General features: G+C 43.4%; 1 protein-coding gene across 1 annotated transcript; it reads right to left on the reverse strand.

Annotated features, from left to right (window-relative positions):
* Positions 1–312: 312 nt before the first annotated feature.
* On the reverse strand, positions 313–18,332 carry mfsd2ab (MFSD2 lysolipid transporter A, lysophospholipid b). Its single transcript, XM_083680000.1, has 14 exons — positions 18,137–18,332; positions 15,006–15,131; positions 13,524–13,648; positions 8,276–8,399; positions 7,810–7,888; positions 7,404–7,573; positions 7,101–7,191; positions 6,472–6,590; positions 6,076–6,159; positions 4,123–4,206; positions 3,808–3,920; positions 3,559–3,702; positions 2,933–3,109; positions 313–2,731 (listed from the first exon to the last, which is right to left on the reverse strand). The coding sequence occupies exons 1-14, from the start codon at positions 18,224–18,226 to the stop codon at positions 2,677–2,679; spliced, it is 1,581 nt and encodes a 526-aa protein (XP_083536126.1). The 5' UTR covers positions 18,227–18,332; the 3' UTR covers positions 313–2,676.
* Between the last annotated feature and the right edge of the window lie 616 nt (positions 18,333–18,948).

Consider the following 18,948-nt stretch of genomic DNA (forward strand, 5'->3'; position numbering starts at 1 on the left):
AATACATACCAACTTTGCATGATCTGCAGTGAATAAAGTAACATCTTGGGTATGCCTTAGCAGTGGCTTGAAATTTATAGTTTCTGGTTAACATGCTTTTAGCTGATACTGTATGTACATCATATAATCTCAGTCATCTTCAATTTAAATGAATCAGCCAGTAAACTAACATAAGGATGTCAATCTTAGTAGTGCTCTAATGGTTCATTGAGGTGACGGTGTACTGCTGCACATTGCTGTGACAGCGCTGTGTCTCATGTCAAGTTAATGAGTACAAGATTATTCCCAAATAATTAACTCTGACAAACGTAGCACAATAATACAGTATAAGTATTTATTAACAATCTCATTTTTTTTTCTTTCATCTCTAACACCTTAACATTTTTTTCATCTTCATCAATGTACAGTTCACATCACTTCCTGCGACAAATATCAAAGACATTTACAAGTTTACATACAATATATACATATAAACAGGTGGTGTGTATACAAGGTCTGTGAGAGATATTCCCATTGAATCAAAGCTCAAATGCTGGCTACTGCCTCAGTCAGGAGGGAAGGTCTCCAAAGCCTTTCAAAAGAAACTGAAAGAAGAAAAATTCACTTTCCCATTGTACAGTATGAGGGTTATCAAGCAGAAATGTCTGTTATTAAAATGTTGGCATTGGTCTCTTCTTTAGGAAATATCTACCACTTGAGACATTATCGTTGAGAGGAAACTAAGATTAGATATTTCTAATATCATACATTTTAGCCGATTAACCCCCCCCCCCCCATGTCTGATCAATATGCATCATCATATATAACTATATGTATAACATATGCCATTTTATATTAATATATTCCATACCTGGTAAGAATATGAAATGCAATATGATATTTTTTCTGGGTTAGGGTTATCCAAGATGAAGGACATAGCATTGTATTTCACTACATCAGTTTCAAATGACTTCCCATTTGACACTTTAAATACAATACAAACACACAGGGAGACGAGTACAGGCTTCCCCCATCCTCCAATACTTTGACAATTTTGTGCTTCCCTTTTCTGAACATTTATGGGGCAAAACAGTAGCTGAAGGCATTAAAAGACGAGACCAAATTACCACTTCAAAGTTGACTGTCCAGTTAAAGTTTGGGCTTCCATCCACTCACAAATACACTTTTTTCACATTAGTCTTGATTGATTACATACATACTTATTTTCAGTTGGAACAACAACCTTATAAGTCTTTCCTTAAATAGGATAAATATAGCAAGAAGCGTGACATTTCTGCAAACATGAACTCAAATACTAAAATCAAAACAAATAAATATTTAAATATTGATGCATGTGTTACTAGATTAGTACCAGCTGTAGTTATGGTTTTGCCCCACATGAAGTCAATGACTAGTTGTAAGAAAGAAAATACCCTTTCTATGGTCTTTAGTAACTATGCTATAGATAAACGATAGGTGTATTTGACTGTGCAAAATAGCTTGGTTAACAGTTATGCCTCTATAGTGGTTTTATTGTAATGCTGAGGAACTAAGAACAAGTCTCTAGAAGCACAGTGTTTACCGACAGTATAGTAGCCTATATACCTTACAGTTGGGATAAAATCTCTTCTGCCCAAACCAAGGAGGGGAGGTGGTTGGTTTCAGTAAACTATGTATGAACACAACTTGTAAAAGAAAACCATGGAAGAGAACTCACTTCATTTGAACACGAGAGACATCAACAAGCTCTCTCAGGAGAACTGAATGATACAATGGTGGATGTGTTATATATATATGTATATAAAAAAAAAAATACAAGCTTGAGTGACTTTGCTCTGTTCAAAAATAGAATAAGTCTTTCAACTGATGAATCTGAGGCAACTGATGGTATATTTTCCCCAAAGGTTAGACAGTACTAAAGTAGAGTACCTAACCTAAACCTCTAAGGTTGTTTGTTGTATAAACATTCTAATCAAAATGCATCAAATGTATTGTCTTTTTTTTTCTTTTTTTTTTTAAGTGGTAGAAAACAAACAAAAACTAGAGTTTAAGTCGTTCATGATGGTCTTTCACCCTAGAAAAGAGGGCCAGTCTACTTCATGACACTCCAACAATGGAAGGGTGTAGAAACGTTTTAGTGCAGCATTTAGTGTCATGAGATTTTCAAGTTTACCTATGATATGGTTTCTATATGGGACACAAACTGTTCCATTCAAGTACTGCAAGTAGCACCAACATTAGCCACACCACCAAACAGGTACTGAGCACATCACATTTCAAGGATTTGTGCAACTTTCATGGAGAACAAAAAAGTCTCAGTCTCAAACGACACCCTGTTCCCCCATAAACTGTAGTGCACCATCTGGTTCTGACCAAATTAATGGCTCTAGAGACTAGGGTGTTATTCTCAAATATGCCATAAAACAACAAAGAATGGGTGACTTCGCTTGGAAAGTTTGTTGTGACTGTGGACAGGACATAAATCAGGAAGGGCTTTCCATGGTTGTTGCATGTTGAGAATGTTGTCAACTGTAACCATTGACAACGGTCATCGTCCTAGGCCTGGAGACGAGGAGCAGCAGATTGATTGGATGGAGCAGTTTCTCCACAGTACGATAGGCTCAGCTTCCATTGGTCCCTCCCAGTGCAAACAGCCATCTGCCCCCCCCCCCCGATTGGTCCGTCAGGTTCTCGAATCTACGCTACGTTGACCAGTTCTGTGGAGTCTGTTTCTGAGTCGGCCTCGTTATCTCTGCAAGAACAGAACACAAACCAGGTTAGATTGGGGAAAACAGGCTGCAAACAACATATTCAACACACTACTGGCAACAGAGCACAGAAAGAACATTTGAGTAACCGTCATTCACAAATAACCCTAACCACCCCCCCCCCCCCCGCCCCAAAAAAATTAAAAAATAACCCTAAAGTGCCCAGTCAGACATGCTAGCCTTACCGTTGCTCCTGCAGCAGTTTGCGGTTGCCCTGTCTTCTCTCCTCATCGATTGGATAAGAGCGGAATATGAGCAGGCCAACAAGGATGAGCGCAATGGGTGCCGCGGAAACCAGCACCTTCAGGGTTAAATCCACCGCCGCCGGCTGGGAGCAGCCCCGAGTCATATACCCTGCAAAACTACAGAGGAAAAGAACAGTTAGAATTTCAACTGGCTTTTATTGCTGCCAATGCATGGACAGAATAGAAATTACATCCATAGGATATGTTTTATTGGCAAAATCTCAAAACAAATATCTTGAAAAGTAACAAAATAATCCCAAACATGAGAGATCTTTAGAAGAAGCTGTTTGTTCATAATCATCTGATTGCATGACCGATCAAAGCGATTCATGTGAGACACACACACCTGACAGCCATACTGTAATTAATCAGATGAGAGTACAGGAATCCCATGCTTTGAACTGGGATTTGCCGGCTGTGAGATTTGGCTTAACCTCAGACTCTGCCTTTTGTTACTCTCTGTGTGTAGGGATAGTGTCAGTCCGCCTGACTTCGCTATCAAATGCGATTAGGCACATTAAGGTGGGAACTACGTGTGTGTGTCTGTGTGTGCTCTGCAAACTTACTCTAGACTGAGAGTAGAGATGCCCAGGGAAACTCCAGAGGCGAACTTGGTGAAGAAGACATAGAAGGAGTAGAAGATGGCCTCGTGTCCATGAGAGTCTGGGTTCTGAACCTTGAAATCATCCACCACGTCTGGGAGCATGGACCTGCAGACCAGAGGTATACACACAGGGTCAGTGATGTTCACACACACACACACGGCTGAGAGTGAGAGCGCGGAAGACAAGGACAGCGTGTGTCAGAGTACTGACCAGGGCAGGAGGAAGGCTGCTGCTACCCCGACCCCAGCAGCGAAGGAGACGATGTAGGTCACAATCAGGTTACTCTCCACACACACCACCAGGATCATGAAGGGGATAACAGACTGAGGACAGAGAACACACACACACACACATTAGCCATCATCATCATCATCCCCACCACCATACAAAGGGTATTCTACTCAAGTGCAATTAACATACCAGCCAGAGGGTGGTGATAGAGAACAAGGTCGCTATGGGGTTTCATAGTGTGGTAAAACTTTTAGAACGCTGCAAATAAAGCAGCTGTCATATGGAGAGCCTTACCGAGGTTCCAATGTAGACGGCGCTCTTCTTCCCGAACCGGGTGAGGAACCACTGCCAGAATGGAATGGTGAGAGAAGCAGCCAGCTGGAGATAAGAAATATTATGTGGTTTAGTAAAAAGACTTGTGGGAACAGTTGAAACCATTTTGTTGCCATGTTTTTGGCTTTGACCTTGGCTTGAGCCTGGGTGAAAGTCTCAAAAACATTTGCTAAACAACCTGTAGGATAAATACAAAAGTTTAAAGAAATCTAAAAAGTGTTTTAAATGCATCATGTAGCAGCAGGCTTGAAAGGAGAAAAGGACATTGTCTAACACTTCTGGTTTCCAGATAGGATTCACCAGTCTTCCTTATGCAGTGAGGGGGAAATAGATAACCCCCTCATTCACCTCAACATATTGGGGAAGTGGACAATGAGGAATTGTAAAGCCCTTCCAAAAACATTATCTAACCCTGCAGGAGGTGTGGCTTTGACCTCTGGCCTCTCATGGTTGAGCAAATAAAAGGGTAAAGATAACATTGACCTATGGGCACCAGTAGATTTCCAGAACACCTGGATGCAGATGAAATGATAAGCAAAGAGCTGCATTCCTCTAACCCTGCTCAGAGTCAATGCGTGAGTCAACCCTGCTCTGGCTGAGTCAACGTGAGATACATTTCTGGTGCATCTAGTCTTTGTGCGTCTGTGTCTCTCCTTCTCTGAATTGCATCAAAGCACCTTCATAATGCCTACTTTGCTTCCCATCAATACCACTACTATCAAGGCATAATCAGCAACGGCCTATCCCATCAACTTTAAACCCACTGCCTGTAAACTTGACCTCCATAAAACATCATAAGACAACATCACAGGCAAAAACTCCCACTAACATAAAAAGCAAGCTTAACCACAAGACAGGAAAAACACAAGCGAGCAATGTACTTCAAAGTGCAAGACAGTGCGCTACACAAGAACAACAAGAGCAGACAGGGTGCTTTTGTTTGTTGCCATTTGATTAACTCCCCACTGCTCTCAGACAATGTCTTGCTTGTCCCTCCTCTCCCTCCAATCTGGCAACCCTATCCAGTTACCCTTGATTATCTGATGCACTGTAATAACAACAACTATGGCTACTGTTCACAACCTTGACCTTACATTCATGGCAGAAGGCACTCCACACTGATCTAAGGCCAGTTTTGGGTTTCGCTCCCTGATGGTTAAGGTGAAGGTTTGGGTTAGGGCATGCTGGTTCTACATCTGTGCCTAATGGGAAGCTTCTACCCTGAGGCGCATTGACATACCAGGGGTGACTTTGTCTGGGTCTGGGCTTCTGACAGACTTAGTGAATTAAGTCAAAGAAACCATAACTCTAACACAAAAAGGTCATTCCTCTGGGTCTAATCCCCAACATAAAGCAACGGATCGAGCGTAATCTCTTCAAACTCAACGACTGCGGCCAGTTCTCATCGCCTACAGCTGCCCTCTACTGTAAACCATGCCCCAAGACTAAAGACACTCTCTAATGAACTACATTCCTATCAGGATTCAAGGTATTAACAGGGAGGTTTTGACATTCTCTGGTATCAAGAGGATGAAGAGGTGAGATGAAGGAGGGAAATCAGAAGCACATTTCCCATAAGAGTACAGTAACTAGTCATCTTCCCATTGCCCCTGCATAGCCCTGAGGCTTTTTTACAGGGCTCACCAATGCCTGTGGGAATGGGCTGGCATTCAGACCGAACACAGATCACAGTAATGAGGACATAACCTCTCACTGTGGACAGACCGGGCTATGAGGGCAGAATTTATGCTTCGACAGGGAGACCAGTCTTTTGTGCTCAGACTCAAGCAAATCGCCTGACCTTCTCTAGGATGGCCTGTCAAAGTTACAATTGTACAGTATGTGAATTATGTGGGAAACGTTTCTAGCTGTATGAAAAGTACCATGGCTATGTGTGTGTGTGTGTGCGCTCACCATGATGACCAGTAGAATGTTCTGGAAGTCGTTTCTGAAGCCCAGTGTGTAGCTGCAAAACAGGGCAAAGTTTCCCTCCAGGAGCTGCAGAGAGAGAAGGGGGCAAAAAACAGAGAGGTTTAGTTAAACCACACACACACTCTAAGAAAGCACACTGGTTGGAGACTGGGAGACACACACACGGCATACTGTGGCTCTAAGAAAGCACGCTGGTGGGAGACTCAAAACTTTAACACGAGGTGCAGCTTAACCCAGAAACCACAAACATAAACATGCAGAATACACACACACTCTGATGGAGAGGTAGAACGTGCCCAGTGGTATCCACCATGTGGGCATCTTGGGCAATTAATGACATATACACTTTGGTGTGGGTGTGTGTGTGTGTGCACTCACCATGAATGCCAGAGAGGTGAAAAGGAAACCCATGACAAGTTTGGCATATGGTCCATGCCCCATCACCATCCTTATTCCCTGGAAGAAGGACATGGGCTCTGACCTCGGACGACAGGATTCTGGAAGAAAAAAAAGGTGAGGGAGAGAGAAAAAGAAGAGAGATCAGATGAAGAAAATACATCAATGGCAAAATAAAATGAAATCCAAATCTTTTAAACTAGATAAATAAACTCAAAACACATTCAACTTGCTTATTCGCACTTCACATAATCTAGCCTTTGACGGGGTCGTCCTGAGGTCGAACTCATCTGAGAAACTCCCCTACTGTCATGAGACTTCATTCTGACCACTAAGCCACCACAGTCACAGCTCGTTCGCCCAGAGGTTCATGAGGGTTCACTAGTGACAGTGTACTACGTCAACATCAGACCACTATGAGATCTCAACATGTGTATCACAAGTGCGTGTGTGTGTGTTCCCCCCCCAATGGGGCTATGTGGAACTTCTATCGTCGTAGGCAGAGCTCTATATAAGACCATATAAGGATGTAGATGAAATACTCATGTGATCATTGGACTGATTCAATTATATGGTGATTTTGGAGGTGGGGGGGTGGTTCCTTCTCTTACCTTTCTTCTCCCTCACTCCCAAGAAGAGCACGATGGCACAGAGGACGTACATGGCACAGATCACACCTGAGGCGATCATGTAGGCATTTTTCTATTAAAAGGGAGGAGGAATCAGGGTTAGTGTACACGATAAGGCAGAGACTACCTGATAATGCAGACACTATCCATCTTGTGTTTAATGTTATCTGTAATACATTTGGTGCAGAAATGGTTTCATATTGCTAGTATTTCAGTCATGGTGAGCTTAATTATAGTTAGAAATGAGTGAGGCCTTTATTTGGATAAAATAGTGTGTGTCTCTACCGTGTCATCCAGGGAGATGACTGGTTGGGTGATGTTGACGTCAGGTCCGAGAAGCACGGAGGAGGAGTTAAGACTGTCGGGCGCAGGGATGCATGGTGCATTCGCCATACCCACAATCTGACCCTGGATGGCTGTACCAATCACAGTGCCCATTACCTCCACTGTCATCCCTGATTGGGCGAGAGGTGAAGCACATTCAATTAAAATTAACCAAATGAGCATTGTTCAATTGTCACAAAGGATGGAAAAACATGGTACATACATCAAGATCAAGAAAAAAACTAAAGATTAATTCTCTCAAACTTTTATGGAATGTATCCTAACACTAGCATACTTTTTAGCTGGCGTGGCTAATACACCACTTCATACGTAGCAGTACGCTGCTTGTGGTGTGGTTGGGACTTACTGTATGCAGTGGCAGAGTCTCTCTCCTTCTGCTCAGAGCTGATGAACATGGTGAGAGCAGAGTAAGGCACATGGAAGCACTGGGGGAGAGAGGGGGACACGATGAGCATACGACCATATACGTTTTAACTGCAATTAATGCACTTGAGTTTTTGATGGAAATTGAATATGCGTACTTGCTGTTATGGGCAATAACATCACAAAATATATATATATATATATATATATATATATATATATATATATATATATATATATATATATATATATATATATATATATATATATATATATATATTATTATTATTATTATTTTTTTAAAGCATCTCTTTTACCTTCCCACCCGAATTTCTGTCAGTTTAGTGACTATAATGTGAATATATCATTTTTGGGTGAAATTAAACTGTCATTCAGCTCTGAAAAACAAGTGGGAGCTTTTGGGACAGTAATGAACAGATGTGACTCACTGTCTGCATGGTCTGGAAGAGGCAGTAGAAGACCAGGTACCAGATGACCTTCCCATTCTCAAACGGAGGCACGCACCAGATGAGGAAGTAGCACAAGACGGCCAGAGGGGTAGAGAACAGGATCCTAAACAAAAAAGAGAGAGAGAGGTCGGATGTTGAAAACATGACGGTACTCTGGCGTATGACGCTTAGAACAATGACCACACTGTCTGTGTTGAGAGGGCACGGTCATTACATCATAATTCACTCAGTGAAACTATGGCTCAGCTATTTTCACTAAGCGACATTTCACTGTGTTCATCGAGTCACTGATGACGCGATGAGGCCAAGTGATGATGGAGTCTGGAGAAAAGGATGCACATGCCATTCTGGGAACCCAACAGTTGGGAGGAAGATACAGATAGATGTCCAGGATATATTTGGATCCGGCTGTGGCTGTCCGAGAATGTCCTCATCTTTCCCTGTACAGGATTGGGGAATGCTGTTTTTACAGCTTACTTGGCAAACAGCTTCCAATGAACAAAGCGTTCCCTTATTGTGCAGGATGCATGTCACAAGTTGTGTGAAGATTTTTCAGTGGCGTGATAGGGGGGGGTGTGTGTGTCAGGATTTGCTACATGGTAAGAGGACTCTGTAGTCACTCTAGTGTAAGAAGATACCATTCTCTTATTTTCCTTGAGCCCCCGAACCCCCATAGAAACTCTCCATCACTTCCTCATACGTGTACATCCCACCCCTTGGTAGTCATACAGTAAAGTGGAGCCATTATGTCATCCCTGAGTTATGGGAAAAGCTGTAGAATGCTGGGAATGCCTGTCCTCTTCCTGTGGCCTGATGAACACTCTCCCAATAGGAGGAGAATGTGGGGTGAGTGTGTGTGTGCATACACTGCCTGTTCTCTTCCTGTGGCCTGATGAACACTCTCCAATAGGAGCAGAATGTGGGGTGGGTGTGTGTCTGTGTGCATACACGTGTCCTGTGTGTTCACCCATAGGAAGGATGTAATGCAGTCAGGTTTCCGGAACGGGAAACAGACTCACAGCACCCTGTTATTGGTTGAGGAGGATATGATGCCAATGATCTAGCTTCTTATCACATAGGAAATGAGGCAATGACATCACAAGCCTGCCCCAACACGCCATGTGTAACCTAATCCCATCACCGAGCAACAGAGACGCAGGGTACACGGCAACAATCCAGTCAGGGCATTGGCATGGCAATGTATAAAACTAATAATTAAACTATGACACATCCCTCAACTCTCTGTTCACCCAGTTAGTTGAGACTCCATCAAAGGTGTGACCGACACCTCAGGAATGAATGAATAAATGAATTAATGTGTGAGAGTGTGAGTGTGTGTACTGACATGCCTCCAGAGTTCAGCTTCTTCCTCTGTGCCACATCTCAAAACAAAAAGACATCAACCCATGTCTGTCTGCTATGCCTAATGGCTGACTTAACTGTGGGAATAATAGGCCTCTTGTATTTCTGATTCCAATGAAGGTTTATTTATTGACTTTAAACTTTTGACCCATCATTGCCAGTAGGCTTAGGCTAGGCTAGACAGCCTGCCAAGACATGGTCTGAATTGAGCAAGTGGTTACAGACCATCTGCCAAAACTTATGTGGCACTCAGACTTTGAACCATTTTTTATATTTGCCTCCTGTCGTGTCACTGGCAAACAGACATTCAAAAGTCAAAGTTTGATGAAAAAGCAGGGGGCAGAAAGCAAAGGTCCTATATGCAGCCAGTCCCTGTGCCCCAGCCACACGTCTCCAAATAGACCCTCACCTGATGTGGATCTTTTAAAGCAGACTGCTGTGCAAAGCCAGACTCACACTGCATGCATGTGAGACCATGCACCCCACACTCATAGCCAGAAGCATATGGCACAGACACTGTCTATACAAGTCTCAAATGACAGGGTCTTCTAAAATAGCAGAGCTGACCGAGTGAGAGTTAAACTGACAACGTTTAGAGTACAGCGTGACGTGTAGCAACAGAGTGGTGCAGAGGAAGTGGACACTATAAAAGCAGTGCTAGGATAAGGCTTTTTATGGCCTTCGATAATGATAAGAGCTGTGCAGTCTGGCAGCCATTTTGACCTAGCTTTTGTATGTATACATACATACATACATACATACAGCTGCCATGTGGGCGAACACTTGTATAATAACATCCTCACACATTGCTAACATTTCAGCTTTAAACCTGCTCTTCTTACCTATTCAGTGAATATTCATTATGTAATAATTGGGAGTCCCTGTTAAATGTCAAATACTTTCTATTGAAACACAACCTGAACATCTTGCTGGCGAGATGGGTGGAAACATGGCTTATGAGGACTGAACGGGTAATCCTAGTTAGAGCTGCCAGTAATTTTTTGACACAGCAGTGTTTGTTACGCTACTTTGTTACGAGTCTAACACAACACATTGGCTTGAAGCCCGTTCATTTGTACAGGAATGAAGAGCCACATCAATACACCGAGGTAAAACCCCCACAAAAAAAACGAAAATAATAATCCACTAAAAACTAGAAAAAAAACTAAAAAATCTAGAAACCCCAAGCGAAACTGTTTGGCCTCGAACGGAAGCTGCAGCAACAGTGTAGCTCATTGACATGCTCGAGCCTCCCCATCTCACCACTCCACATTTCTTGAACTGCAGTAACCTCCCCTCATTCTTGAACCACCCTTTAAATTCCATGGGAATCACACAGCTGCCTCCCATTGGCTGAGGCAGGTGGTGTGTTCTGGGTTGAACCAATAAAAAGGTCCCCCTCTCTCTCTGCACCCCTCCCCCCTCCAAACACACTTTGAAGAGAGGGCTCTGCCTCGCTTCCTCCTCCCTGCCCCCAGGCTCCACACGTCCCTCTCATTTTAGAGGAACCGAGTAGTCGATGATGGGGTTTCAGACAACAGATATAAGATAAAGCTTTGTAATACCCAACCCAATTCTCCCCAAACTCCACAATGATGATATCTTTGTTTTGTCTGACCATGAGGTGATTGTGAGATTCAATATCATCTGGAGCTCATGTGGGTTTCTTGGCTTGTTCTCTATGAAAGGGCTTTCAGTTGACAGTCATTTCTCTCTCTCGCTCAGAAAAAAAAGGATCTTAACTCGAAAACAAAACAAGGGAATTTTGGACTGTATTCTGAAAACCCATGTCAGAAAACCCATTTGTCTACCTCACAATTTCAAATCTACCACAGACAACACTGTGACTGGAAAGAAAACCAAAACATCTGTCAAAAGGCATTTCTCTGGAATCCAGAGTTCCACAGAAATTCTACAGGGATTGGAATCAATTATTCAGGTGCGCGCTCTCTTTAATTGCCCCACGGGGAGCAGAACTAAAGGAACTCATCATGCCACAACCAGCTGGGTCCTCCAGGCCTGGTGTCACTCCCTCTCCATCCCCCTCCCCACAGTCATGAGGAGGCAAAGGGGGACATTCCAGCCTCCCTGTGAAACATTTTTACCAGACAAATGCCACCCCACATCGCACAATGGGTGCATGGTGCCTCAAAAGAACAAGACCCTCTGTGCCACAGATCTTTAATTGAAATATTTTTTTCCATTTGCCTTTATTGACTAGCTTGGCTAGATCAGCTACCTCTACATGGTGGACTGCCCTCAACCATTGAGGGTTACCTTTAATTCTGGCATTCAAAGTAGACACATAAGTCACTCTTCCCCCCCTCCCTCTCTCTTACCCTCTTCAACCGACACTGGTGGCGTCTAGTCAGCATTAGGAGTGCATTCATCATCGACCCCCATCCCCCCTCACCCTACTCTCGCCCTTCCTCCATCCCCCCCTTTCCTTCTGCCTGGACAAGGCACCTTCGGTTTCCAATTAGCAGCTAGTGAGGGGCGCCTGGCGTCTCTGAAACAGCCTCTGTGAGGCAGACCAGCAGTCACTTACATAACCAGCAGTAGCCCCTTACAGACTGCACTGTACCCATCTCACATAGGGAGCCATTGAAACCCCCCGACCCCCCCCCCCAGCCCCATCTGAGAGGACATCTAGAGGAGAGTGGACGAGGGTCAGAGACTGAGACTGTGTTCTGGAGAAGGCGAGAACCGGGAGCATGTTCAATAAACAGTAGTGAAGAGCCCTGGTAAGAGATGTTATAGAAATGTAGTGGATAGATGGAAGGTTAGATCAGAGAGGACGGGTTGTTCTACCAGAGTCAAGGAGCTTAACTACAAATCATTTGCTGCATCAGTAAACAGAGATCACCACCCAATACATACAAACACACAATCATTCCATGGACGGTCGGTCGGTCTGTCTGTGTGCCTGTCTATCTGAAAATGACCCATGATCCTATCAACCGGGTCAAAAATAGGTTGAGGTTCATTCTTCTGAAGATGGTTAATTTTTCTGTCCCAGTGGTGGTGAAAAAAACAAAAAAATGTGTTTAAAAAAGATGGGAGGTGAAAAATACATAAACAAACTGGTGAGGTATGTGTGATCACTGTGTAAAACGGGCTAGCTAGCAGCTTGGAGTCATATTTACCAAGACCATGCCAGGAACCCTGTGGGAGACTCAGACCCTCAGTATTTTCTTGATTAATAACCGAGACTCATAAAGAAGCCAATTGTTGTTTCGGTATTTTTCTTAGATCCTGGAATTTTGTGACTCAATAATCAAATTTTCTATAGAAGGCAGTATGGAAATCTTGTTGTGTGTGTGTTTGTGTGTGTGCATGAGAGAGAGATGACATGGTACTGAGAGCAGTGGAGTGAGAATTACATCAGCATGAACTGAAGTAACCCTCCCAAAGATGTGCAATTTGAATGCAAATACATGCAGTCACACCATCAAGACCCCACCCCCAAAAAACCACAGACACACAGTCACAACCCTCTCATCTCTAGGATGTTTTAAATAAGATGTTGGATGTCACACCACCGAACGTGAGAGGGATCTGACTCACTCATCGACCCAGTGTAGTTTCACTCCACAGACCAGCCTAAACCGAGCCTGCAGCACTGGGAGTGGGGAAGAACCACACATGACTATTACTCCCAATACTCATCTCCCTCTCTTTTCCTTGACTTCAATCTACTTGGCAGTACCAGTGGATGCATTGACCCAGAGTCTTCATTCAAAGTGCTTTATAAACATTTATAGGCCTTAATCTAGGTCCATGGAACTACCTCAACATGTGAATATCGAACTAGTCAAACATTGATTATTAGACACAAACATCAGAATCCATTGAGTGGACCTACCAGGGCACCATGCGTCCAAAGCGAGTCCAGGGGCTGCGGGAGACCAGGAAGCCCACCGTAGGGTCCGTCACAGCGTCCCAGGCCCGGCCCACAAACAGGATGATGGATGCATAGAACGGGTCCAGCTGAGGGACAAACAACTGTTAGAACTGGCAGAGGAGGGCTGAATCACAAGTCATCTCTATTGGTTGATCAAAGTTAACTGGATGGCCAACTCATTGATCACATTTTGTGAAATATGGCACTTAACTTTCATTGTAACTGGGGGAGGCAGGCTAAATGCTACTGAATAAAGGAGTCAATATAAGGGGTCAGACTACTAGGAGGAAATAGGATCGGACTAGAGAGGAACTAGGCTAATTCTACAGAATATACAGTCAAGTTCAACACATGGAGTGATCTTCTGGTATACTAGAGGAACCAGTATGTCCTGTAAGCTTTAGTATTTTCCACAATCCATTTCATTTAGTGACAGTATGTATGTGTAAGTACACACACACACGTCTTGTGGTGCACTATGGCACAAGTTTGGAGAGCTATCACTCCTATCACTTTTCAAGAGAGGTGACACTCAAATGCTGTTGGCCAAACATTCAAATAAACCGAAAGAGTGACACAAATCAAACTTCAATTTACGGGCCGCTTTATTTAAATAACACGTAGCCCTTGCTTTTGACAAATGGTGAAATGGCAGCATATTGTAACATTGCAGTCAAGCAGCGAAGGATTGTTGAGGAGACATTTGCCATTTGTTAGCCCTCTATTCAATCCTTTGAGCGAGCAATGAAAAAAGTGAAAGTCAGAGAAGCAGTGACGGTTCAAGTCGGGACTGGAGTGTTTTCGCTCCATGCTGTGCCGCCCAATTGACTCTTAATCAGTGATCTGAGCAGCCGAACAAAGCTAACCCTGGCAAGCTGTGGACTTACACAGCCATCTTGGCCTTGACAACAAGATACACGTCCAAACCCATTAAACCTACCCCCAGTCACCCTGTGCCCCCCCCCCCCACTCCTCCTCTCTTCTGGTTAAGCCTCAGTAAGCTCTCTGATGATACAGTTGCACCCACAGAGAGAGAAAAAAAGAGCAACATTTCCACCTCTTGATATTCTAGGACAATGGCCCCATTGCTGGAGTGCACTGGCAGTCACCCTGTCCTACAGTTTGTCTGCCCTCTGACTAGAAATCAGTGGAAGTAGAAATCAGAGGACAGGCTCATTGTAATGCATGGAATGGAATGAGGACTGGTATCAAACACCTCCACCAGCCTCCCCTGCTAGGGAGGGAGGGCAGGATGGGTCACATACATACCAACCTACATACTACACAGGACAACATAGAGGACAGTACAGGACACACAGCACCAGTGTTCTGCAGGCTGTTCTTCGGTACAGCAGTTGACACTTGGGTTGCTGTTAAGTGGCTGGGGGGGGGGGTTAAGGGCAGGTGCTATGGGGCAGAAATGGAACCAGGGCACTGACTCACCTGCGCCACATCCAACAAGTAGATCTGCAGGAAGAAACCCAAGGCACATCCTGTGATCTGATAGGGTGCTCCTCCAACGGCATAACACAGCTTGTTGCATATCGACAAGCGGTTCCTCTGCTCGTGCTGAGAAGAGAGAGAAAGAGAGACATTTATATACATTTGACATTTAGAAAACAAGGAAAGGAATAATGCTAACTGCGGAATGTGCACATTCATAAACCTGACTGCACAATAACCTGGAATGGACGGAAAATCCATCGTGACGGGAGACATTTGTTTCAGACTGTGGTCTTCATCGTTGCCGGACGATGAAAACAGACCAACTGTAACTGAACTGGAAACAATAGGGAAGAGGAAGGAAGTCTGGACAACCAATACTGATAGCCCTTGTAAGACATGGCCTAAGGGATCTAGGCTAATATTAGGACATTGCGTCAATTACTTGAGCATACTGTACATACTTCTGTATTAACCTAGTTCTGTACAAGCCTATCGTAACACCACCAGTATTTGTATAATTTGCATGCTTTTTGTAGGCTAAGACCTGCGATTTAATGTTGGTAATCGGAGGTATTTAGCATGGCTTACTGAACTCTAATACAAAGCAGAACCCTGACACTTTCTCCTGCCTTTACTTGAGTCAAAGCAGGGGTGTCTGGCTCTCTCTCTCCTTCTTCCAGTTCTTTTTTTCTACTTCTTAACAACTCTGTTAAACCTAAACCCAAATCAATTCATCCCGTTCTCACTTCTCCGTCACGTAGTACAGGCACAAGACCAATACAGACAACAACCCACAGTCCACTAGGACTGACGATTATGAAACCCAGTTGGAAGAGAGAACCAGCATACCCACCCAGGAAGCTTAGCTTGAGCACTAGGATTAGGAAACATAGGCTACAGTAGCTAGCCTACTTCATTTTGTAATGAAAATCACCCACTCCTCGGCAGTATGCCAGTCTATCGCCACAGGCTGTTGACTGGGACTTGTCCCACAACAATACCAATCTCTGCCAAGTCAGTTCATGCCACCGACAGGGTATGACACAAAACGTCCACAGAGGGGTCAGAGTGTCCCCTGATGAGGGTGTCACACACGCCTCCTGGTGAGGGCGAGAGCTAGCTTCTGAGCCAATGGGCAAGCGCTCTCACCCTTCTTCTTAGCCAATGGAAAGGACTACCTTAGGCCACCACCCGATGTCTCTCGTGTGATCTGAGACATCACCTCGCTCACAGTCCATGAGGTGATTTCAAACTGGGCAGAAACTCTTTCTATGTGCTGTCATATATTCAAGCAAGCACAGTACATCTGTGTGACAGTAGCTGGTGAATGCACAGTTATTTCAGACTGGGCAGTTTCCTATACATCAGGCCTAGGCTTCTGCTGCCTAAACAAGACAGCTTGGAGATCACATGTCCCAATGCCACAAATCAAGTTCATCGCAGCAAGCGGTTGTGGACATCCGCTAAAATGAGATCATGTGACGCGCCAGTTGTTTGGTCAAACATAAGATCAGGTGAGGACACAAAACAAGCCATTGTGACTGGCCAAACTATAAACTAGACTGTTGACACTCCAACAGATTCTTTGTTGAGGTGATAAATGCTCTACAGTAGCTGAAGTAGGATAGCCTAACCATAGAGAAAAACTCCTTCGGTGTACAAACTAAAGGACAATACACAATAACTGGCCCAGCTAGATAACAATCTACTTTGTATTGAGGTTAAGCCTCTCTCCATGGGATTGTGCTGAGTAAGATCTTTGACATCGCCCCTAACGCCAATTGCGGTGTATTTTCTCAGAAACATGATCTAGGACAGTCTACCCAACTCACTGCAACATAGGGCTTCTGAAAAATCTATCATGATCAAGGGCTAGACCTATCGATACATGATCGATCATCTTTTCCCAGATAAATTGCAATGTTAAATTGATGCAGTGCAAAATCACTAAAACTGCAACCACACATACTGTAAAGAAGTGTCCACTGACTGACTAATGATCACACAACTGTAGACAAGAACGTGAGAGAGTCAAACATGTGTCTTAATTTATCCACATCCTTTCTGCCTATCGGGTTTTAAATGTTAAAGATGCCTCATTTCATAATAGAACCACGTCAGTTTGCCAGAACAGGATCTGATAACAGGCCCCAATCCCTCTCCAAAAATAAGCCCCACAAGTCCATTACACCAGTTTGAGTGCATACAAGTAATGTGCGGTTGACACAGGATCACACTTTACAATGGAAGTGGTGTAACACGGGATTTTCGGTGGAAGTGAGTGATGTGCTGATTGGTTATCACAGGGGCCATAAAAACGAATGAGTTTTAACCCCCGATCAGGTTTTATGAATATAATATGATTTGTAGTAATGAGCGGTCTAGGATTGTACAGCCCATCAAATATTGATAAGCGGCAAATGATTACTGATAATGCTGTGGGCGTTGACGTATTTACTCTTGATACGGCAAGACAAGCTAACAATCATATCATAACAGACACAGTCAGTGGAATAGGAGCTTCAGCTCATTCAAACTTCAGATGCGCTCCGCTCTCTTGGCCACGTCGCCTTACTAGGCTGATGATGCTACAGAGCTAGTAGCCGGCGAGACAGAACTCAACCCAATAAAAGCCTGTAGTACACTCGAATCCAGATCCACACATGAATTGTGTTACTGGCTAATCTCTCATAATATTTTCTACATCATTGGAAGATCAAATATTTCATGTTCAAAGTACAAGCTATTGCGGTATATTATTGTGCTTGCTAGATGGATGTACCCGGCTAATTTGAATTCATAAATGAATGAATGGAAATAACTAGATCGCGATGATTTTTTGAAACGTGAATAAAACAAACAACGAAATCTGCCAACAAATCAATGAATAAGCGAAATAAAGCTCAAGTAATGGTTCAAATCACTGATTGAAATTAAATTGGCAGCTAGCAACAGTCCCACACGCCCACAGAGGGAGAACCCACAGCTGAATTCACACGTTGTAGAACTTCTGTTCATAAACGTCAAACGACCTGTTTTTAATTTTGGAAACGATATAACGGAAAGCTACATTTACTATATTACATTTATATTACACTTATCATAAAAGTATGAATGATTGAACTTACCTTCCCGGCTAGTTTGATGCCATCTGGACTGACTGGTTTATTCAATAAACTCGCGTTGGAATATTGCTCAGCTCCTTCTCCTCTTGCCATATTTTTGGTTACCAAACTTGAAAACAATGAACAAATATTATCAACAAAAGGCTTCTTCAAATTGAAATCTATAGTTGAATCAGAAACACCTTGAGAGATACGTGTAGTCTACAATCAATTTCAAATCTGACGCTGAGAGGACTGCCATTCAAGGATGTACTAAATTGGAGGTCTCCGCCCCTTTCAACAACAGGCCATTCAATTTATGGCTTACCACGCCCAACTAGGCGGGCTAGAACAATGGACGTATATTTTGGGAATGCATTGTAAATAAAACATTGATACAATGCATTGTGTTATAAGCAAATAATATATTTGGTTTAGCCCTATAGCCTAGATTTCGTGGTTATAGCTTGAGTAATATAGCCCAGTTGTTTGCCCATGCATTCTTTCTTGGCATTTGAAATCTTCAATTTTGACAGTAGAGTTGGTTGACGATCTAAAAATTATCTTGTCAGGCACATGTGAGCTTGGTAAAATGCAAAGAGACAGAAAACTTAACGTTTTTATGGAAATTCCTCATATCCAGGAGAGCAAATATCAGTCCTCCAGCAGGTCTCTAGAGGCTATACATTGTCTTTAGAGGCTATACACACACACACACACACACACACACACACACACACACACACACACACACACACACACACACACACACACACACACACACACACACACACATACACACACACACACACACACACACACACATATACACACAC

This window comes from Argentina silus, assembly GCF_951799395.1.
Source record: "Argentina silus genome assembly, chromosome: 11".
NCBI lineage: Eukaryota > Metazoa > Chordata > Actinopteri > Argentiniformes > Argentinidae > Argentina > Argentina silus.